Source organism: Lampetra fluviatilis, chromosome 30 (genome assembly GCF_964198595.1).
Source record: "Lampetra fluviatilis chromosome 30, kcLamFluv1.1, whole genome shotgun sequence".
Classification (NCBI taxonomy): Eukaryota; Metazoa; Chordata; class Hyperoartia; order Petromyzontiformes; family Petromyzontidae; genus Lampetra; species Lampetra fluviatilis.
In genome coordinates this window covers 7,155,779-7,174,330 of record NC_136304.1, presented here as the reverse complement: position 1 = coordinate 7,174,330, position 18,552 = coordinate 7,155,779, and the positions used below count along the sequence as shown (strand labels likewise).

General features: G+C 58.0%; 1 protein-coding gene across 2 annotated transcripts; it reads left to right on the top strand.

Annotated features, from left to right (window-relative positions):
- The first annotated feature begins 118 nt into the window (after window positions 1–118).
- LOC144943212 (voltage-gated delayed rectifier potassium channel KCNH1-like) lies at window positions 119–18,291 on the top strand. Of its 2 annotated transcripts, XM_078870501.1 has the most exons (11): window positions 119–382; window positions 1,818–1,941; window positions 2,469–2,575; window positions 4,007–4,132; window positions 4,681–4,802; window positions 5,424–5,816; window positions 6,162–6,672; window positions 9,801–10,000; window positions 10,850–11,102; window positions 14,806–15,002; window positions 15,750–18,291. In XM_078870501.1, exons 1-11 carry the CDS (start codon window positions 310–312, stop codon window positions 16,719–16,721), a joined length of 3,078 nt encoding a protein of 1,025 aa, XP_078726627.1. In that variant the 5' UTR covers window positions 119–309; the 3' UTR covers window positions 16,722–18,291. The 2 variants fall into 2 exon arrangements, with proteins under 2 accessions (XP_078726627.1, XP_078726628.1); XM_078870502.1 differs by lacking the exon at window positions 1,818–1,941 and having other exon boundaries at window positions 318–382.
- Window positions 18,292–18,552: the final 261 nt, after the last annotated feature.

The following is an 18,552-nucleotide window of genomic DNA, read 5'->3' as shown; positions in this document are numbered from 1 at the left end:
CCCGAGACGCGACCCTCAGCCGCCGCCTCGCGGGACACGTCCGCGGGCGGTCCATACCGGGGGTGGGGGGGGGTGTGGGGGGAGGTGCTGCGGAACCGTTGGCGTCAGTCGCAGTCGGTGATCAGGGTGGGTTGGGGAGGGGGGGAGGTTCGGCACGGGCTTCCGTGGTCTCCTCTGCACGCGGCCAGGGATGCTCGCCTCGCCGCACGCAGAGACCCGCGTCCTCGCAGCGCAGCCCCTCCAGCCCCTCCAGCACCGCCAGCACCGCCAGCACCGCCGCCGCCGCCGTCTCCCTGCCACCCCCGCAGGATGCCCGGGGGGCGCAAGGGTCTCGTAGCCCCCCAGAACACCTTCCTCGACAGCATCGTGCGCCGCTTCAGCGGTAACTCGCTCGTTCGCGCGGCGGGGGGAGGGGGTCCCCAGCGGGGAGCTCAGAGGCGTCTCTATCTGTGCACGCTACCCCCCCCCCCCCACCACCATCGCTAACTTATTGTGGGCCCCTCAACACACATTGTGTCGATGTACGTTCCTCTTTGTCCCTACCCTCGAGTCCGTCTCCGTGTCTCCACCTGCGAATGCCTCTCTTCGCGTCTCTCTCTCTCTCTCTGCATCTTTGATCCTCTGAGTATCTATAACGGTGCCCCTATTCTCGTCTCCCTCGCTGAGTGTGGGTGCTGCCTTGCCTGTGTCTTTTCGCGGGCGTCTGTATTTATCTGTGTGTCTGCGTCTCTGTGTGAGTGTGTATGTGTCTCTCTTAGTGTGTGGAGCGGTCGTGTAGCGGTTAGCGCGCTGCGCTACGAACCTGACGACCCGGGTTCGATTCCCACTCGCGGCCAACACCAGTGACAGCGATTATCTGAACCGGTCCTGGGCCGCCCCTAGGTCGAATCAGCCTAAAATGAGTACCTGGTGCGGTGTGTGTAAACATCGCCACTAGAGAGACACTGGTGTTGGCCGCGAGTGAGAATCGAACCGTGGTGTTGGCCACCCACCCCTTCGTGTGCCGTGCCGGCCTTCATAGGTGCTCGCTGACAACACTCTCCCCTACAGTCTGTCAAGGCTATACGGGGGATCTTTGTCTCTCTTAGTCCCCGTGCAACCCGCTGTGTCTTTTGTCTCCTCCTATCTATCTCTGAGTCCCTGACTGGGTGCACATCTCCGTGTCGTGTATGTCAGTAGAACTTCTTTCGCACCGTACGGAGCCAACCATGCGCATCGTCTATCAGTCTGTGTCTCGGTGTCTTGTGTTTCTCCGTGTCGCTTGCATTGTCTATGTGTGTGTGTGCGTGTCTCTCTCCGTGTCACCGTCTCTCTCTCTCGCTGCCGTTCTCCGCACCGCGCCAGAACTACCACAGCAACTCGCGCAGCGCTCACGGGCGCTCGACCGACCGCCTTTGTCTCCCTTCCACCCCCCCCCCCCCCAGTCTGAAGGGTGTGAGTTCAAATTCAGGCCGTGATCTCTCCCTAGGTCGCTCAAATGAGTGCCACTCGTTACTCAAAGAGAGTAAGGTGAGATTGCTCGTGCAGTCTTCCGCAGGCTGGCGTCGCTGTCATCGCTTTGCCGAGCACCTGTAAGGGGGCAACGATGGGGGGGGGGGTGTGACCAGCACGACATTCACCACCAGGCACTCATTTCAATGCCGAGGCGACCTAGGGTAAAGCCGATGTCGGCCGTGGCTGCAGGCAATCGAGCTCAGGTAGCCGGGGTTCGCAGCGCAGTGCGCGAACCACTGCGCCACTACTCCGAACCCACGCTACGCACACGCACATATATATATATGCGTGTCGCCCCCCCCCCTGACCCCTCCCCCTCACAGACACTGACCTCCTCTTGGGCAATGCCCGCATTGTGGACTGGCCGATCGTTTACTGCAACGCGGGGTTCTGTGGCCTCTCCGGATTCCAGCGCGCAGAGGTCATGCAGTGCAACAGCACGTGCAGGTGCTCACTCACTCGCCCCCCCCTTCATCCAAACCACCCCCTCTCCCGTCCTCCAAATCAGTTCTACTTAACAGGAAATGTTGTTTGCGATGTTGGCGAAAATTCCGAATAATCTGGAAAAATCTGAGGTTGGTAAAAATGCATATTGTGTAACGTCGCGATCGTCAGCGCGGAGGCGCGCGCGCGTGAGATCGGCACTCGTCGTGGCTGGAACTCCCAGTGAGCAAGCACATAGACGAACAAATAAACATGCGATGCACACGTTAACACCAACATGCGGTACATATGCAGAGATGGAAGCGTCTTGCTCTGCCTTGTCGCAATAATTACGCATGCGGACATAAAGGGGTGGCAGATGAACGAATTAATATTTCGCTAGATGTATTTATGAAGAAATGAGCAGCTAGAGTGATGAGTGCCGACGTTTAGCAGCACGGGGTTTGGAAGAAGATGAGAATGGTAATGAGTTCCAGAGTTTAGCAGCCCTCCAAACCGAACCCCTTCCCTCACCCCCCTCCCCGCCCCAGCTTTATGTATGGCGACCTGACGGACCGGGGCACCATCGAGAGCGTGAGGAGGTCGTTCGAGAACCACGAGACCAACTCGTTCGAGATCCTCATGTATCGCAAGAACCGTGGGTGCCGCGGGGATGAGTCCCCTCCAGCTCCCCTCTCCCCCTCCTCCTCCCCTCTCACCTTGCTCCAGCTCCCCTCCTTCAGCTCCCCTCTCCCCCTCCTCTCCCCCTCTCCCCTTGCTCCAGCACCCCTCCTCATCTTCCCCTCTCCTCCTCCTCCTCTAGTCCCCCTCCTCCTCCTCCCCCTCTCTCCTTGCTCCAGCACCCCTCCTCATCTTCCCCTCTCCTCCTCCTCCGCTAGTCCCCCTCCTCCTCCCCTCTTCCCTTGCTCCAGCTCCCCTCCTCCTACTCCCCTCCCCTCTTGCTCCAACTCCTCATCTACTCCCCTCTCCCCTTCCTCCAACTCCCGACCTCCTCCCCCCCCCCTCCCTCCTCCTCCAGCTCCTCACCTCCTTCGCGTCTCATTCACTCGTCTCCAACAAAACCCATGGCCGCACGTGGCGCCGAGGAGGCCTTGGGCTGCATGGCCCAAGAAGTCTCGCGTGTGAACATGTGTAGTGTTTATTCTTTGGGTCTTTCGGTAGTCACATAAATAGGGTAAAATTAATACAAATAAAATAAACTGCTAAAAGCAGACTTTTAAAAACAGTCGTAGTTTTTTGATTATTTTATTTTTATTAATTTGAACCTATCTACGTGACTTTACCGAAAGACCCAGAGAATATGAATTCCTGCAGTCACGAAGGCTATAAGTCAAGATTTATGCGTAGTATATATGTGTGTGTGTGTGTATCCTGGTTGACCTCCACATGTGCTTGCTAACAGCACTTTGCCCAGCAGTCTGCGTAGCCTACACAGATATATTTGGCTCTGTACGTGCTATATACATATTTTATGAGGTAGATATAACGTATAGTACAGATCTCGGCGGAGAAGGTCCATGGGTCGGTCACCCTTCCCACGCGCTGCTCGAGTATCAGCAGCAACACGAATTCACCTCCGCACTCCATGCATCCCCAGGCACGCGCGCGAACACAACACGGACACACGCGCGTTACGGAAACACACGGAGACTTCAAACTGAGCCGTGAGACTCGGTCAGGCTTTTCCGGCTCGGCACGTTAACCTAATCGTATTTTCCCCAATGAGCTACGCAACGTCAGCATCGATTTAAAAAAAATCGATGCTGACGTTCGCAATTCCCCGTATGGAATCGTGGTTGTGTGCAACGTGAGTGGGAGAGAAGGGGGGGGGGGGTGGTGCCACCCGTGGGTGGGAGCCGCCGTGGGAGTCACGGGACCAGACCTGGGATTGTAGTCGTGGGTGGGGGCGCTCTGGTGGGGGCGCTCTGGTGGGGGCGCTCTGAAGCCCTTTGTTGGGTCTAATAATTAAATAACAGGCGCGAGAGCGAGTTACTCCCCGCGAGCACCCAATCCCCACTCCCTCCCTCCCCTCTACCTGCCCCCCCGCCCCCCTCCCCCCGCCCTACAGGCACTCCCGTGTGGCTCCACATGCAAGTGTCCCCGGTACGCAACGAGTTGAACGAGGTGGTGCTCTTCTTGAGCATCTTCCGGGACATCACCATCTTCAAACAGCCCATAGAGGATGACAGCAGGGGTAAGGAACCCCTCCCCCCTGCCCCCACCCCCCACGTCCTCCATCACGCCCCAAGACACACGCACCTCCAACTCCCCGTGCCCCCACGATCCTGATCCATCCCAATCGATGCCCGGGCCATTCCAGGCCACGCGTGACCCTAATGAATGGGTGCTCATTCATCATCACGACGAGCGAGTGGGTGACGTGACGGGTGATGTACAAAGAGGTGGCGGTGATGTCACGGATTTCGTGAAGTGTCACTTTAACACGTGGGCTTTCGCGACCAATATTATTCATAATTAAGGTGTTTTGGGTTAGATCGCGTCAATACAAATGTGTCGTAAACCCTCCACCACCCGACACAACCAATTAGTAAGGGATTTGTCCCGTAAACAAAACGCCACTTAGTTGCGATGTGTGATGCACGAAATGACCGAGCGATGCCATGCGAAGCCGGGGAGGCGGCGGGGCGGGGGGGGAGGGGGAGGGAGTAACGCGCTGCCTGATGCGATGACAGTGATGGCATGTGCGTGAACGCGACGGTGTGCGCCGCGTTATCGTCGCAGGGTGGGCCCGCTTTGCCCGCCTCACCCGGGCCCTCGCCACGAGCCGGAGCGTCCTGCACCAGCTCAGCACCAGCGGGGCGCGCGGGGAGGCGGCGGGAGCCAAGGGACTACGCACGGCCGAGGTGGGAGCTGTCCCTTTCAGCACCACAGTGGTCGTCAGTCCCACGAGCCGAATTCTCTGCGGTTACAGTGCCGTCATGGAATGACACCGTTTTGAAAAAGCTATAGTTTGCGTGTTTGTGTGTAAACCACCGATATATACACGTGGGGCGATGTAAGTGAGAAGGCGCTTTGGAGGGAGTTTGTAAGTCGCGGCTGTGCACCACCACAGCTGCCCGTGCACGCGGTCTCGCGCGCGTTTAATTCGGCTCCGGTCCGTCCGCGTGTTCATCGGTCACGACGCGCCACGGTTCTCCTGCTCTCCAGGACGCACGAGGCGAATGTCTTAATGAGAGTCTTGCCTTATTAAATAGGAATATGTGTCTGTCTGTCTGTCCATCCAGCCGTCCGTACATCTGCATGTGTGTCTACTTGGCTGTCCGTCTATATACCTATTAATCCGTCCGTCTTTTCACCCGTCTATCCATCCGTCTGTCTATGTGTCCGATCGTCTGTGTCTGTCTGTCCATCCGTCTGCCTGTCCGTCTGCTTTCCTGTTCTTTCCATCTAACTCTATAACCGTCACCACTTCTGTTGTCCGCCTGCTATTATTCGCCCACCACCTCTCCGCCTACCGCACGCAGGTCGTCCAGCTGAACACCGAAGTGCTCCCCGCCTACAAACAGGAGGCTCCCAAGACCCCTCGGAACATCATCCTCCACTACTGCGCCTTCAAGACCACGTGGGACTGGCTCATCCTCATCCTCACCTTCTACACGGCCATCATGGTGCCCTACAACGTCTCCTTCCGCACGCGACAGAGCAACGTGGCGTGGCTCGTGGTGGACAGCGTGGTGGACGCGATCTTCCTGGTGGACATCGTGCTCAACTTCCACACGACCTACGTGGGCTCCGCCGGGGAGGTCATCTCGGACCCGGCGCTCATTCGGACAAAGTATCTCAAGACGTGGTTCCTCATCGACCTGCTCTCATGCCTGCCCTACGACATCATCAACGCCTTCGAGAACGCCGACGAGGTAGTCTATCGCGCATGACGAGGTGGTCTAGAGCGCATGACGCGGTGGTCTGGAGCGCATGACGAGGTAGACACCACTACACAGTACAGTACAGCTCGGCCACCAATGGATTCTTGACTCCCGCCTGTGCGCAGATCCCGCGTCACAAAGGTGGTGAGGTTTGTTTGTTTTCTCCTTCCCGATACTCATCAACAGCCATGTCCTCCCGCATCCCGTCTCCTCCCATGACACCACCGCAGCCTTCACTCACCATCACCTCCTCTCACAGTCGAAAGTCGGTGGGCCGGGCGGCAGCGCGCTCGCCGCTCGTCGCGGAGGCGTTCGCGGTGTTTGTCTTCCGCTCAGGGCATCAGCAGCCTCTTCAGCGCCCTCAAGGTGGTGCGGCTGCTGCGCCTGGGCCGCGTGGCGCGCAAGCTCGACCACTACATCGAGTACGGCGCCGCCGTGCTCGTGCTGCTCGTGTGCGTGTTCGGCCTCGTCGCGCACTGGCTCGCCTGCATCTGGTTCAGCATCGGGGACGCGGAGGCGGCGCGCGAGTACGGGTGGCTGCATCAGCTGGCGCACAGCGTCGGGCAGCCCTACCGCTACAGCCACGCCAACGGGAGCGTCGCTGACGCCGCCGCCGCCGCCGCGGCGACCACCTCCACCTCCCCTGCTGACACCTCCATCACCGGCGCCGCGGGTGCGATGGAGGGCGGCGGCGGTGGGCGCTGGGAGGGCGGCCCTTCTCGGCGCACGCTGTACGTGTCGGCCCTGTACTTCACGATGAGCAGCCTCACGAGCGTGGGGTTCGGCAACATAGCGCCCAACACGGACGCCGAGAAGATGTTCGCTGTGGCCATGATGATGATCGGATGTGAGTGATGCCCGTGGAGCGCAGCAGCGTCATCTCCTGCGGTCTGCGGTGTGGGTGGTGCGCGCGCGTAAACGTCAGCACTGGAGAGACAAAGGTGGCCGGGCGTGGTGTTGGCCACTCACCCCCTCGTGTGCCATGCTGGCCTTCATTGGTGCTCGCTAACAGCACTTGCCCCAGCAGCTGTTGGAGGTTATACTGGGGGTCTTTGTCTTTGCTGGGGGGAGCGGTGGAACGGTGGTTGGCGCGCTGCGCTAATAATCTGGCGACTCGATTTCGATTCTTGCTACGGTTAACCTCTGAATGAGAACCGGGTCTCCCCTAGGTCGATTCAGCATAAAATAGTGTCTGGTGCGGTGTGCAAACATCAGCACTGGAGAGACAAAGGCGGCCGGGCGTGGTGCTGGCCACGTCACCCCCTACTGCACCTCCCCAACTTTAACAATTGCTCGCTAACAGGACTTGCCCTCACAGTCTATATTGTTTTACAGGTAATCTTTGCCAGCGTCTGTGAGCGGTTACATGGAATATCTGAGCATTAAATTTCCCTCAATTCATAATTTATATCACCAAAGTGAAGGGGTGAATCACTTACGGTATTTTATGTAGCATCCACTGATGCGTGTGGGGTGGGGTGGGGGTAGATCTGGCACGTGTGTGTGTGTGTTTGAAGGGCTACCGAGTGTTGTGTGTGAGGGGTCTAGTTTGTGTGTGTTTGGAGGGGTATCGAGTTTTGTGTGTTGGGGGTCTGGTGTGTGTGTGTGTAGTGTCGTCTAGTCATGAGCGCACAGCGCTACGAACCTGAAGACCCGAGTTCGATTCCAGATCACGATAACACCGGCGTACATTTGAACGACGTCGTGGGTCTCCCCTAGGTCTACTCAGCCTTGATTGAGTACCTGGATTGGTGTGTAAACATCAGCACTGGGGAGACGAAGGCGGACGGGCGTGGTGCTGGCCACCCACCCCCTCGTGCGCCGTGCCGGCCTTCATAGGTGCTCGCTAACAGCACTTGCGCCAACAGTCTGTTACAGGCTAAATGTAGGATCTTTGTGTGTGTGGGGAGCAGTGGTGTATGTGGTTGGCGCAATGCGCTACGAACCCGGCGACCCGAGTTCGACTCCCGCTCAGGACCGATAACACTGGCGAATATTTGAGCCGGTCCTGGGCCTCCCCTAGCTCGACTCAGCCTTCAATGCGTACCTGGCGCGGTGTGTAAAACATCAGGATTGGGGAGACAAAGGCGGACTCGCTCGGTTCTGCCCAATTACTGCCTCGTGTACCGTGTCGACTTTCATAGGCGCTATGAATGCCGACGCGTGGGTGGATGGGGGGGGGGGGTCTTGGGGGGGGGTGAGGGCGGGCGAGATGAGATCTTGAACCAGGCGCCAAAATGTCTCGAGCTAAAACTGCCCGTCGGACAATCTGCGTATCTCTGTGTCCGTCCGTCTTGTCTGTTAGGATCTCGCTCGAGGTAAGCGGTGGGGGGAGAGAGAGGGGGTGGGGGGGTGGGAGGTGCCGTGGGAATTCTTCTCGTCTCTGACTTGCATTTCGCTTCTCTTCCATTACCGTGCATTAGCAGCCCGACCTCACGTTGCTGACAACTCAATATTCAGCAGCGGTTAAATATTCTCCTTTATCATTTGAAGGGGGGAAAAAAAGGCTCGCGTAAGAAAGACGGACCACACCGGCCACCACCCGCACGCACTGCACACGAGAGGCACACGCGGGTTGTGATCCCAACCGCGAGCTCCACACGCATCCCCAACCTATTCCCAGAGGTCCCGCGCACAAAGGCAAAGACCCCCCCCCCCCCGTCTAGCCTTCAACAGACATTTTGGGCAAGTGCTACTAGCGGGTAGCGCCTGTGAAGGCCGACACGGCACACGAGGGGGTTGGGGTGGCCACCATCACGCCGCGGTCGCCTTTGTCTCGACGGTGCTAAATGTGTACACGCCGCGACAGGCACTACTCAATTAAGGTTTAGATAATCGTCACAACGAGAATGTTGACCGCGAGCGGGGGATTGAACTCCGGGCCGCCAGGTTCGTAGTGCCGCGCGCTAACCACACACAGACACGCGCCGTAACAACGAGACTGCGACAAATGGCGAAGTGCTTTAATTGGAAGGGAAAGAAAATCAATAACCCAAGGAACGTCAATCAACCGCCCATATTCTCGAAGTCTGAGCTCTTGCTAACGCCGGAAGATTCCCGGAAGTGTACACATGCGAAACGTCGGACAAAAGCTGTCAAATTCTGCTCGCTTTCCGAACGTTACCGGTTTTGCTGAAAAACCAAAATCTATTTCCGTATTTGTCCACGTGACCAGTTCATCAGCTTGGCTGTGTCGGGTCGCGGAGGGTGCACATCTGTAGTTGACATTGACACCAAGACACGCGCTCTCTCACCCAAAAAAAAAATCATTTTTTTGAATCCGTCCATATCCAGGTGGATGAAAGCACAAACTCTCCGATGCCAATGTGTCCCACGTGTCCCGGTCTGTCTCGGGGGTCTCTCGAAACCCTCGCATCGCTCCATCCTCGTATCCTCTCCTCGTGTCTCAAGAGCGCACCTCGCCCTTCCTTTCCAGAGACCTCGCCCCGTGAGGCCGATTGCTCCGTTCGACGTGAAACTCACTGCCTTGCTGATGGTTGCTGCTGCTGCGTTCGCTGTGGTCCAAAGACACACTGTTTGGGAAAACATATATAAATATTTCTATATAAAGGACCATTCCTCAAAACGTCGAATTGGCGGTCTGTCGTGGTGTTTGTATTATCGGTATTGCAGCACGGTGGTGGCGGTGGTGTTTGTGGCGCTTGGGACGTCGGTAGTGGTGCTGGTCGTGGTGGTGAACGTGACGGTGATGGATGCATTGATGGTGGTGGTGGTGGTTGTGACTTTAATGGTGGTGGTAGTGTTGGTGGTGGCGGTCGTGACGGTGGAGGTGGTCGTGACGGCGATAGTGGTGGTTGTTTTTTGTAGTGGTGACGGTGGTGGCGGTGACGGTAGTGATGATGGTGTTGGTGGAGAAAACACAATCGACACCTCTGTCGGGAGTCAAACCCAGACGGCTCCCCCCACTAAGTGTCCCCGACTCCACCCCCCCCCCCTCCTGGCCGTGTCCCGCAGCGCTGCTGTACGCAACGATCTTCGGGAACGTGACGACGATCTTCCAGCAGATGACAGCGAGCACCAACCGCTACCACGAGATGCTGACGAGCGTGCGCGACTTCCTGCGGCTCCACCACGTACCGCGCGGACTCAGCGAGCGCGTCACGGACTACATCGCCTCCACGTGGTCCATGTCCCGCGGCATCGACACGGACAAGGTACGGGGTTGGGGCGGGGAGGGAGAGAATCGCAGCAGCGAGGAATTCGTCCCAAGAGGCTCGGATAGGTTTTGTGTTGTTTGTGTGATCACGCACGACCGGTCCCAGAGGGTGTATAGGCCAGCTTGGTCCACCGACCAGCGGGTCTCCGAGCGCATGAGTTATCTGTTCACTTATTCTTGGGTTTTTTCGGTAAAGTCACATAGGTAAAAAATTTTAATTAAAATAAAATAAAAATTACGACGTTTATTTTCATTTTCATTTTTTACCTACGTGACTTTACCGAAAAAACCCAAGAATATGAATCCTTGCAGTCACGAAAGCTTCAAATCTAGAATTATCTGTTCACTGCCCGGGCTGACTAGCGTCCAGTGCCCTTCCCCCCTCTCTGCCTGTCACTTGGCCGCCTCTCTCCTTGAATTGACTTATCCCCACTGCCTCCGTACTGCGTATTGAGATGCGGTCGCAGTTAGACGATGCTGTACGTATCCACGTTGTACTGCACTAAGTGCACATGATGATGATGATGATGACAGCAATGATGATGACGATAACGTAATTGTGGCGCTGTATATTGAACTTCTTTCGCGCCGTACGTAGCCAAGCGTGCTAATCGGAGGTGCGGGGGAATAACGTGTCGATGTGAGGATACATGGGTATCTACATGGATGGAGATGATGGTGGCGATGGTGGCGACGATAGGATGATGATGACGATTAAGAAGGATAACGATGCTCATGACGGCAGTAGTGATGGTAATGATGACAGCGACGATGATCTCGATCTCCAAGCAGGAACATTGCCCCCCACCCCCTGAAACCCCCCCTCCCATCTCCCTCCCTCGGGAAGGTGCTGAGAATCTGCCCCAAGGACATGCGCGCAGACATCTGCGTGCACCTGAACCGCACCGTCTTCTACGAGCACCCCGCGTTCCGCCTGGCGAGCGACGGCTGCCTGCGAGCCCTGGCCGTGGAGTTCCAGACGGTGCACTGCGCGCCGGGAGACCTGGTCTTCCACGTGGGCGAGAGCGTGGACTCGCTGTGCTTCGTCGTGTCCGGCTCCCTCGAGGTGGTGCAGGACGACGAGGTGGTGGCAATCCTCGGTGGGTGGGCCTTCTCCTCGTCATCATCGTCGAGCGGGTGTCGGTCCGCAGTGGTCGCTTAAGCCATCAATGAGCCAGACCGTTTGGAATGTTCCTCCAGGTGTCGCCAAGATCCGTAGTCCCCTAGTCGGGCCCTCCTGGGTGGGCACGGCCCGCGTCATCGTCGAACACGACGATCCGCGAGCTCCAGGTGAGCCCACGTAGGATCGGGTTTCGATCCGGGATCTGATCTTGGACCCTCACCGGGCAGGGCGAGGTTGAGCCACATCGCCTGCTTACAGACGAGCCGCGTGGCCCGAATAAGCCCAGACGGCAGTGTCGGATGAGGAGGCTCTCCTCCATGTGGGCGAGACCAGCGCGGGATGTCACGGTGACATTTGTTATGAAGTCAGACCACGTGATCCCAAGGATGATGATGATTATGCGCCGTTGACAGCTCGTGTAGAAAGCCTCCAGAGCGCTTGGCGTAGGACGCTAGCAGTGTCCAGGTCTCGTTTCAACGGGTCGATGCGACGCCCCTGCATCCGCTAAAGGCTGCTACGGTTCACCACAATGTTAAATATATATTTAAAACAACAATACAACTGAACGCGTTTGAAAATGACACTGCGTGGCCGTGAATGGAAACAATATAAACAATAGGTAAGTCATCGAGCACATATGTGCTATAAAAAAAATCCACGTGTTTTATGAAAAAGGGCTATTGCCAGAAGCGCTGCCTATTATATATCTGTTTCCTTTCAAGGTCGCTGTTATTTGACGAGTGTGTTGAACTGTAAATTTGGCTCGTGCACCCCTCCCAACTCAGCAGCCGCAGCATCACCAGATACTTTGTTTAAAACTAGCATAGACTATTAGATAGAACCGCGACCCTAAATGGCAACGATTTATCTTCAATTCTCCATGGGGGGGTGGAGGGGGGGGCGGGCGGGCGTGCGTGCGTGCGTGCGAGTGAATGAGCGGTGGCGCTGTGGCCAGCGCACCACGCTATGTATTCAGCCACCTGGGTTCAATTCCCGGCCACGGCTAACATCAGTGACGAGTGGCAACAGAACCGGGTTTGGGCCTTCCCTAGGTCAACAAATTATTGCCCGGTGCGGTGCGTACCGATCAGCACTGGGGAGACAAAAGGCGCTGTGCCGGCCTCAATATGTGCTCGCTAACTGCACTTGCCCCAACAGCCAGTTAAAGGCTACACTTGGGGTCCTGAGTGGTGTTTTAGGTGCAACTCACCGCGTGCGTCCTGCTCTGTCGCTCGTGCCCACCGCCACGCGCCCCCCACCCATGCCCCCGCCCCCCCTACCCTCCTGCTCACCCAGCAACTGCTGCTTCTAGCATCCCAATGATGAATTATTCAAAGGGGGAACGCAGTGGGGAGTCAATTAAGATCTGGCCGCGTGCGAGCTATTATATATTTATTTGTTTATTATGAACATCACATCAACAACAACCACAACAAAAGCCACGCGGTTACACATAGGGGAGAGACGTCGGGGGGAGATGCATGCGGGGCAGAGACGAGGCGAGCCCTGAGGTTGGTGAGAGATTACAGGGGGATCCCCCCCCCCACCCGCACCCTCTGCAGCACTGCCCTAGGCCACATCGTGATGATGCGAGGGGGCGGGTGGCCACGTGTACTCCACACGCGCACACGCGCGCGTGCTTTTAGCAATCACAATTACTGAGCGCCGGCCCAAAAAAAAGGTTTTAAGAAATGCCAAGCGGCCAGCGACAAACAGCACTCTTAGAGTTGTAATAAATTAAGCGATGGCACTCGTACGAGTTTGTAGGGTACTGCGTGGACATGAAGAGCACTGCAGATTACGCAGCAGCAAGGCAACATCACGGACAGGGCAGAGTTGGCGGTAACGCGGAGGGGTGGAGTCCTCCCTCTGGAGTCGCGGAGTGAGGAGTGCGCTGGTTGTTGTTGTTGTTGTTGTGGTGGGGGGCGGGGAGCACCCACGCCATCGTCTTCGCATCCTGGGCAGCCCCCCACCCTCTCCCTCCTCGCCTCCTCCCTCGCCCGACCGCCCGCGACTCCCCGCCCGCGAACCATGCGGACCACCTCATCCTCTCCTCGTGCCGAGCGCCTCCGCGATTCTGTGTCCATGAAAGTTTAATGAGACTGGGGGATGTGGGGGAGTGGAGGGGGCATGTGGGGTGGGGTGGGGGAGCCGAGGGGGGCCGCGCTGCAACTGACTCGAGGCTCCGAGCGTCGAGAGGATGGGGCAGAGTCCGCGATTGATGCGCGAGCGAGGAGTTTGTAAACACGGGGTCATTACTCTCTGTCAATCACACACACACACACACAAAGATCCCCCGTATAGCCTTGACAGACTTTTGAGGCAAGTGCTGTGAGCGAGCACCTAACGGCACACGAGGGGGTGCGTTGGCAGCACCACGCCCGGCCGCCTTTGTCTCCCGAGTGGCGATATTTACACACCGCACACCAGTTACTCATTTGAGGCTGAGTCGACCGACACACACGTGCGCACGTAAATGGCGCACTCAGATACACACGTGACGCACGAACAAATATAGCCATCGTGCAGCTGTCAACATTGTTGGGTGAGTGTTGTTAGCGAGCGCCTATTATGAGCACGAGGGGTGGCGCTGTGGCCGGCCCCAAGCCCGTCCGCCTTTGTCAGCCTCGACGCTGATGTTCAGTCGGCCCATCAGAGGTCCGCATTTTAAAGCTGAGTCGACCGAAGGGAGGCTCAAGACCCGTTCAGATATTCAGTCGTCACTGACGTTAACCGTGGCCCAGAATCGCACTGAAGTCACCGGGTTGGTACCTCAGTCCGCTAACCACTGCGCCACCACTCAGTCCACCTAAGAAATACAGTCATGATATCAATCATTCACATCCCTTTCTTTAAAAAGAAAAGCTTACAAGCTTGGGCTCGCGGCGTCTGTAATTGACAGCCGTTACCGCGAGCGACTGTCCCCCCAGCAGTAGGGGTCCGGGTGATCCGTGCCAATCATTCGTTTATAATAGAGGGGTTTTTTGGGGTGGTTAGATCGCGTAAATATATAAATGTGTCGTAAAACTCGCCACCACCCGACACAGCCAACTAGTAAGGGTTGTCACGTAAACAGAACATGGCAATTCGACACTAGTACAGCACACCAGTGTGTTGGAGAGCTAAGCCACAACATTTTTGACGTTTTTACAACTATCTTGATGACGCTAGTTGTAATTGATGACGCTAGTTGTAATTACTGGCGAAACGTCGTACTCACATTGTCAATGTTGTGGCTTCGCTCTCCAACACACTGGTGTGCTGTACTAGTGACGAATTGCCATGTTATGTTTACGTGACAACCCTTACTAATTGGCTGTGTCGGGTGGTGGCGAGTTGAACGACACATTTATACATTTACGCGATCTAACCCAAAACAACCTCTATTGTGGATGATATTGGCCGCGAAAGCCTACGACGTGTTAAACATTCTTTCGTTTGTTGTCCTTCCCCCGCACCTCCAATTAGCACGGTTGGCTAGGTACGATGCAAAATAAGTTCAACATACATCCATACACACAGTCAACCCCGCGTCACCCCACCCGATCTGTCCCGTGCTCTTGCCCATCGCGCGCGGCTTCCCAGCAGCGCGAAAGTCGCGCAATTACGCAGCGCGACCCGAGGCCTCGTTAATTAGCGCGGTGGCTAACTCTTTCCCCGCACCCACCCACCCCACGCAGGCAAGGGGGACGTGTTCGGAGACGCGTTCTGGCGAGAGAGCGGCCTGGCGCAGGCGTGCAGCAACGTGCGCGCGCTCACCTACTGCGACCTGCACGCCATCCCGCGCGAGCCGCTCCTGCGAGTTCTCTCCTTCTACGCGCCCTTCGCCAGCTCCTTCGCGCGACAGCTGCTGCTCACCTTCAACCTGCGCAAGCGCGTGCGTGGCGCCCTGCACCCAGCACCGACACTCACTCCGCTCGCTCCCTGCACTCGCTGCACAGCGCCCTTCTCTGCACCCGACGCCCAGCGCGCAGTACACAGGGACGGTGCGATGTGAACCACCGATCCATCCCGTTGAGCGCGGTTGGCTACGTACTACGTACGATGCGAAAGACGTTCAACGTACGTACGTGCACACCGTACGACGTGAATCACCAAGCCACCCAGCACCCTGGTCCCTGCACGCTGGGTCACGCACCCAGCACTCGCGGTGGCACCACGACACACGCGATGCACCAAACCACCCGGACACCCTCCCTGCCCCGGGCGCCCTGCACCCGGCGCACCCTGGAACGCGCACCATAGCCCACCCTGCACACAATGTGGAGGAACCAGCATCGTTCACCAGGCACTGAGCTGCTAGCCCGGCTACCTGAGTTCGATTTGCCGTCCAAGGAAAGCATCAGTAGGGAGCGACATCCGAAACGGTGCGAGGCCGCTAACCACCGCGCCCCGCACCTCTTCACAGACCCGCGCGGAGCAGCGTGGTGAAGTATGGCCAAGAATCCCGAATGCTCGACGCGGTCTGGGGAAGCCTTCACCCAGCAGTGGATCTCCACGCTACTAACAATTGTCATGATACAATGAGTACAATGATCTGGTTCTTGGTGCAAATCGAATACGCGGCCCCCACTCTCGCCACTGCCCCCTCCTCTGCTCCCGCCCCCCCCCCCCCCCCCCCCAGATTGTGTTCAGAAAAATCAGCGACGTGAGACGCGAGGAGGAGGAGGCGGCGGCGCGGGCGAGGCGGGGCAGCGCGGGCCCCCACGTGGAGCTGCACTCCGACCACCCCGTGCGCCGCCTCCTGCAGCGGCTGCGGCAGCAGAAGGAGGCGCGGGGCGCGGCGGAGAGGGGCCCCCCAGCGGGGGGCGGCGCGGAGGAGCCCGGGCCGGACTCGGTGCCCCCCACGGTCCCCAATGGCTCATCGGTCAGCAGCGATAGCAGTAGCGTGGTGACCATCACGGAGACGCCCGGTCCCTCTCACGACAAGCCGACCTCTCTGCCCCTGAGCCTGCAGGGGTCATCGCCGGCACTGGGGCACAGCGCTCCGGGGGCCCTGCTCTCGGCCCCCAGCGCGGGGCCCTTCAAGAAACCCACGGGGTGGTCGCGCTTCAGAGGGGCCCTGAACGTCGCCTCCAAGGAACCCAGCGGCGGCGAGAGCCGGGGTCACTCTTCGACAGAGGTCATCGAGATGACGGAGGCGAGCGTGCGGGGGCGCGAGGAGAGGGCCGGCGGTGCGAGCACCCCGTCGCAGGTTCGCGTGTGGGAGGCGTCACCCGCCACCTCCCCCGCGCAGAGCCCCCCCGCGGGCGCGGGCCGGACCCCCGAGAAGGTGACTCTGAGGAAGACGGAGTCCTGCGACAGCGGCATCACGCGCAGCAGCCAGAGGCTGGACGCGCACGACGGAGCGCGGAGCTCGGAGCACAGCCCCGCAGCGACGGGGCCAGCGACGGGGTCGGCGGCCGTGAGAGAAGTGCGACGTCCGTGCCTCGCCATCCCCGAGCAGAGGCTGCACGCGTCCGTGCTGGGCGCGCGGGATGACCTCAAGCAGGACGTGATGTCGCTGGGAGCACGCATGGCCGGCATGGAGAGGCAACTGGCGGAGATCGTGCGGCTGCTGAACGAGCGGCAGGCCCGTGACTGTGGTGGCCCGTGACTGTGGCCCGTGACTGTGGCCCGTGACTGTGGCCCGTGACTGTGGCCCGTGACTGTGGCCCGTGACTGTGGCCCGTGACTGTGGCCCGTGACTGTGGCCCGTGACTGTGGCCCGTGACTGTCGCGGCCCGGCGCGTGGCTCCAGGCTACAAACTCGGCCGCAGGTTTATTTTTGGTTGTTCCCAGCCCGGTGGATTCAAGTATGATTGAAGCGTGACGATAATTGTGATGATGCACCGGTGATGATTGTTCTTGTACGATGGTGAATTCATTATTGACGAAGACGATTGATGAGGATGATCGATACTAATCTGTGCTCCCACCAGTCCAGATTTCCTGGGAAGGTGCACTTACTGCCCCCAGTCTCTCTTCTGCGAGTGAGAACTATCGCAATAAAATGTTCTTCCCACTCATCGATCACCACCCCTCGACCCGGAGCAGCGGACAGCGAGGAGGCAGTGACTGGCGGACAGTCCCCGCAGCAGCAGCAGCAGCAGCAGACTTGTGGCTCTCACGAGACGACTGGATTCTGTGTCGCTAACTGTCGCCACCCTTGGTCGTGTGCTCGACTCGATATCGACTTCCGGAGTGAGAGTAGGAGAACTGCTGTCGTGCTGCCTCGTGAGAACCCCCCCCCCCCCACCACTTCACCCCCCCCACCCCCGTTCACGTCCACGTGTCCCTAAGCGCCTGCGTTAGTTGCATTGGGTAGATGTTACAGATGCATGGCAAGTGTCAGCGCTGGGGGGCGGGGGCGGTCCTGGGTCGAATTGTGGAGCCTGAGAAATCCGCGTGTGACCTCACACAGTGACCACCTCGTCCAGGCGATCAGGTCACTCGGTAGACGACCCGCGAACCGTTCCTCCCATTGATGCGATCGCCTCAATGGGTCCTCGTCGCTCGGTGCGCGCGGTGATATCCCCACTCGACGATCGCGTCTCGTCTCGATGGCTAACCTCGTTCATTGATCCTCGTCACCCGTCGATTCCCAGAGTCGGTGGCGATCCTCTCGCAGCGATGTCCCCGCCGAGTGATCTCCTCGCTTGAACTACGAGTTCGGTGATCTCTCTCTCTCTCTCTATATATATAAAAAACTAAAATCTCCCAACTCAATAAAACTCACCTCGCACGGTGACGTCACAGTGGGTGACCTCTTCAACACCCCACTCCCAGTAACCATGCCAACGTCGGGCCAACTTTGGGAATGCGGTTGGAACCGTCGAGCCAACGTCGGCCCAACGTTCATTCAACGTTCCGCGTTTAATGGGTGGTGACCTCACCTCCGCAAGAACCTCGTTCGGGGGCTCCCGGTGCATCAACAAGATCCGTATGCGGCCCTCGCCTCGCGCGCCCACGCACCGCGACCACGTGTCTCGTGAATGTTCGGGAATGTGAAATCCACGCGGTGGAAACGACGGCGAGGCCTCGACCACAAGCAGTGCAAACGTCGATTAAACGACTCTTTGCAGTACCCCGGGTCGCTGTGGAATTCTCCTCCCTGTCGCGTGGACTTACTCGGCGTCGACTTGAAACCAGAGAAAGGATCCCCCTCTCCCACCAACCTCCCTCCAGTATGCACCGAATTATCCGGAATAAAAGGAGACGCTCAGAAAAAAGTAAGACGCAATCACAAGACTTGTGCCCCCCTGCGTCAATAACGTTACCTACTTATTCTGGTCTCTATCTCACACACACGCACAGTACACCTCACATGATGATGAGACGCACCACCCAAACATTGCTCTGAAATACTGGACAGGCAAGCGGTCCATCTGAAAATCCTGAGAATACGGTGGAAGGGGAAGTGTAAGGATGAATGGAATAATGGAATG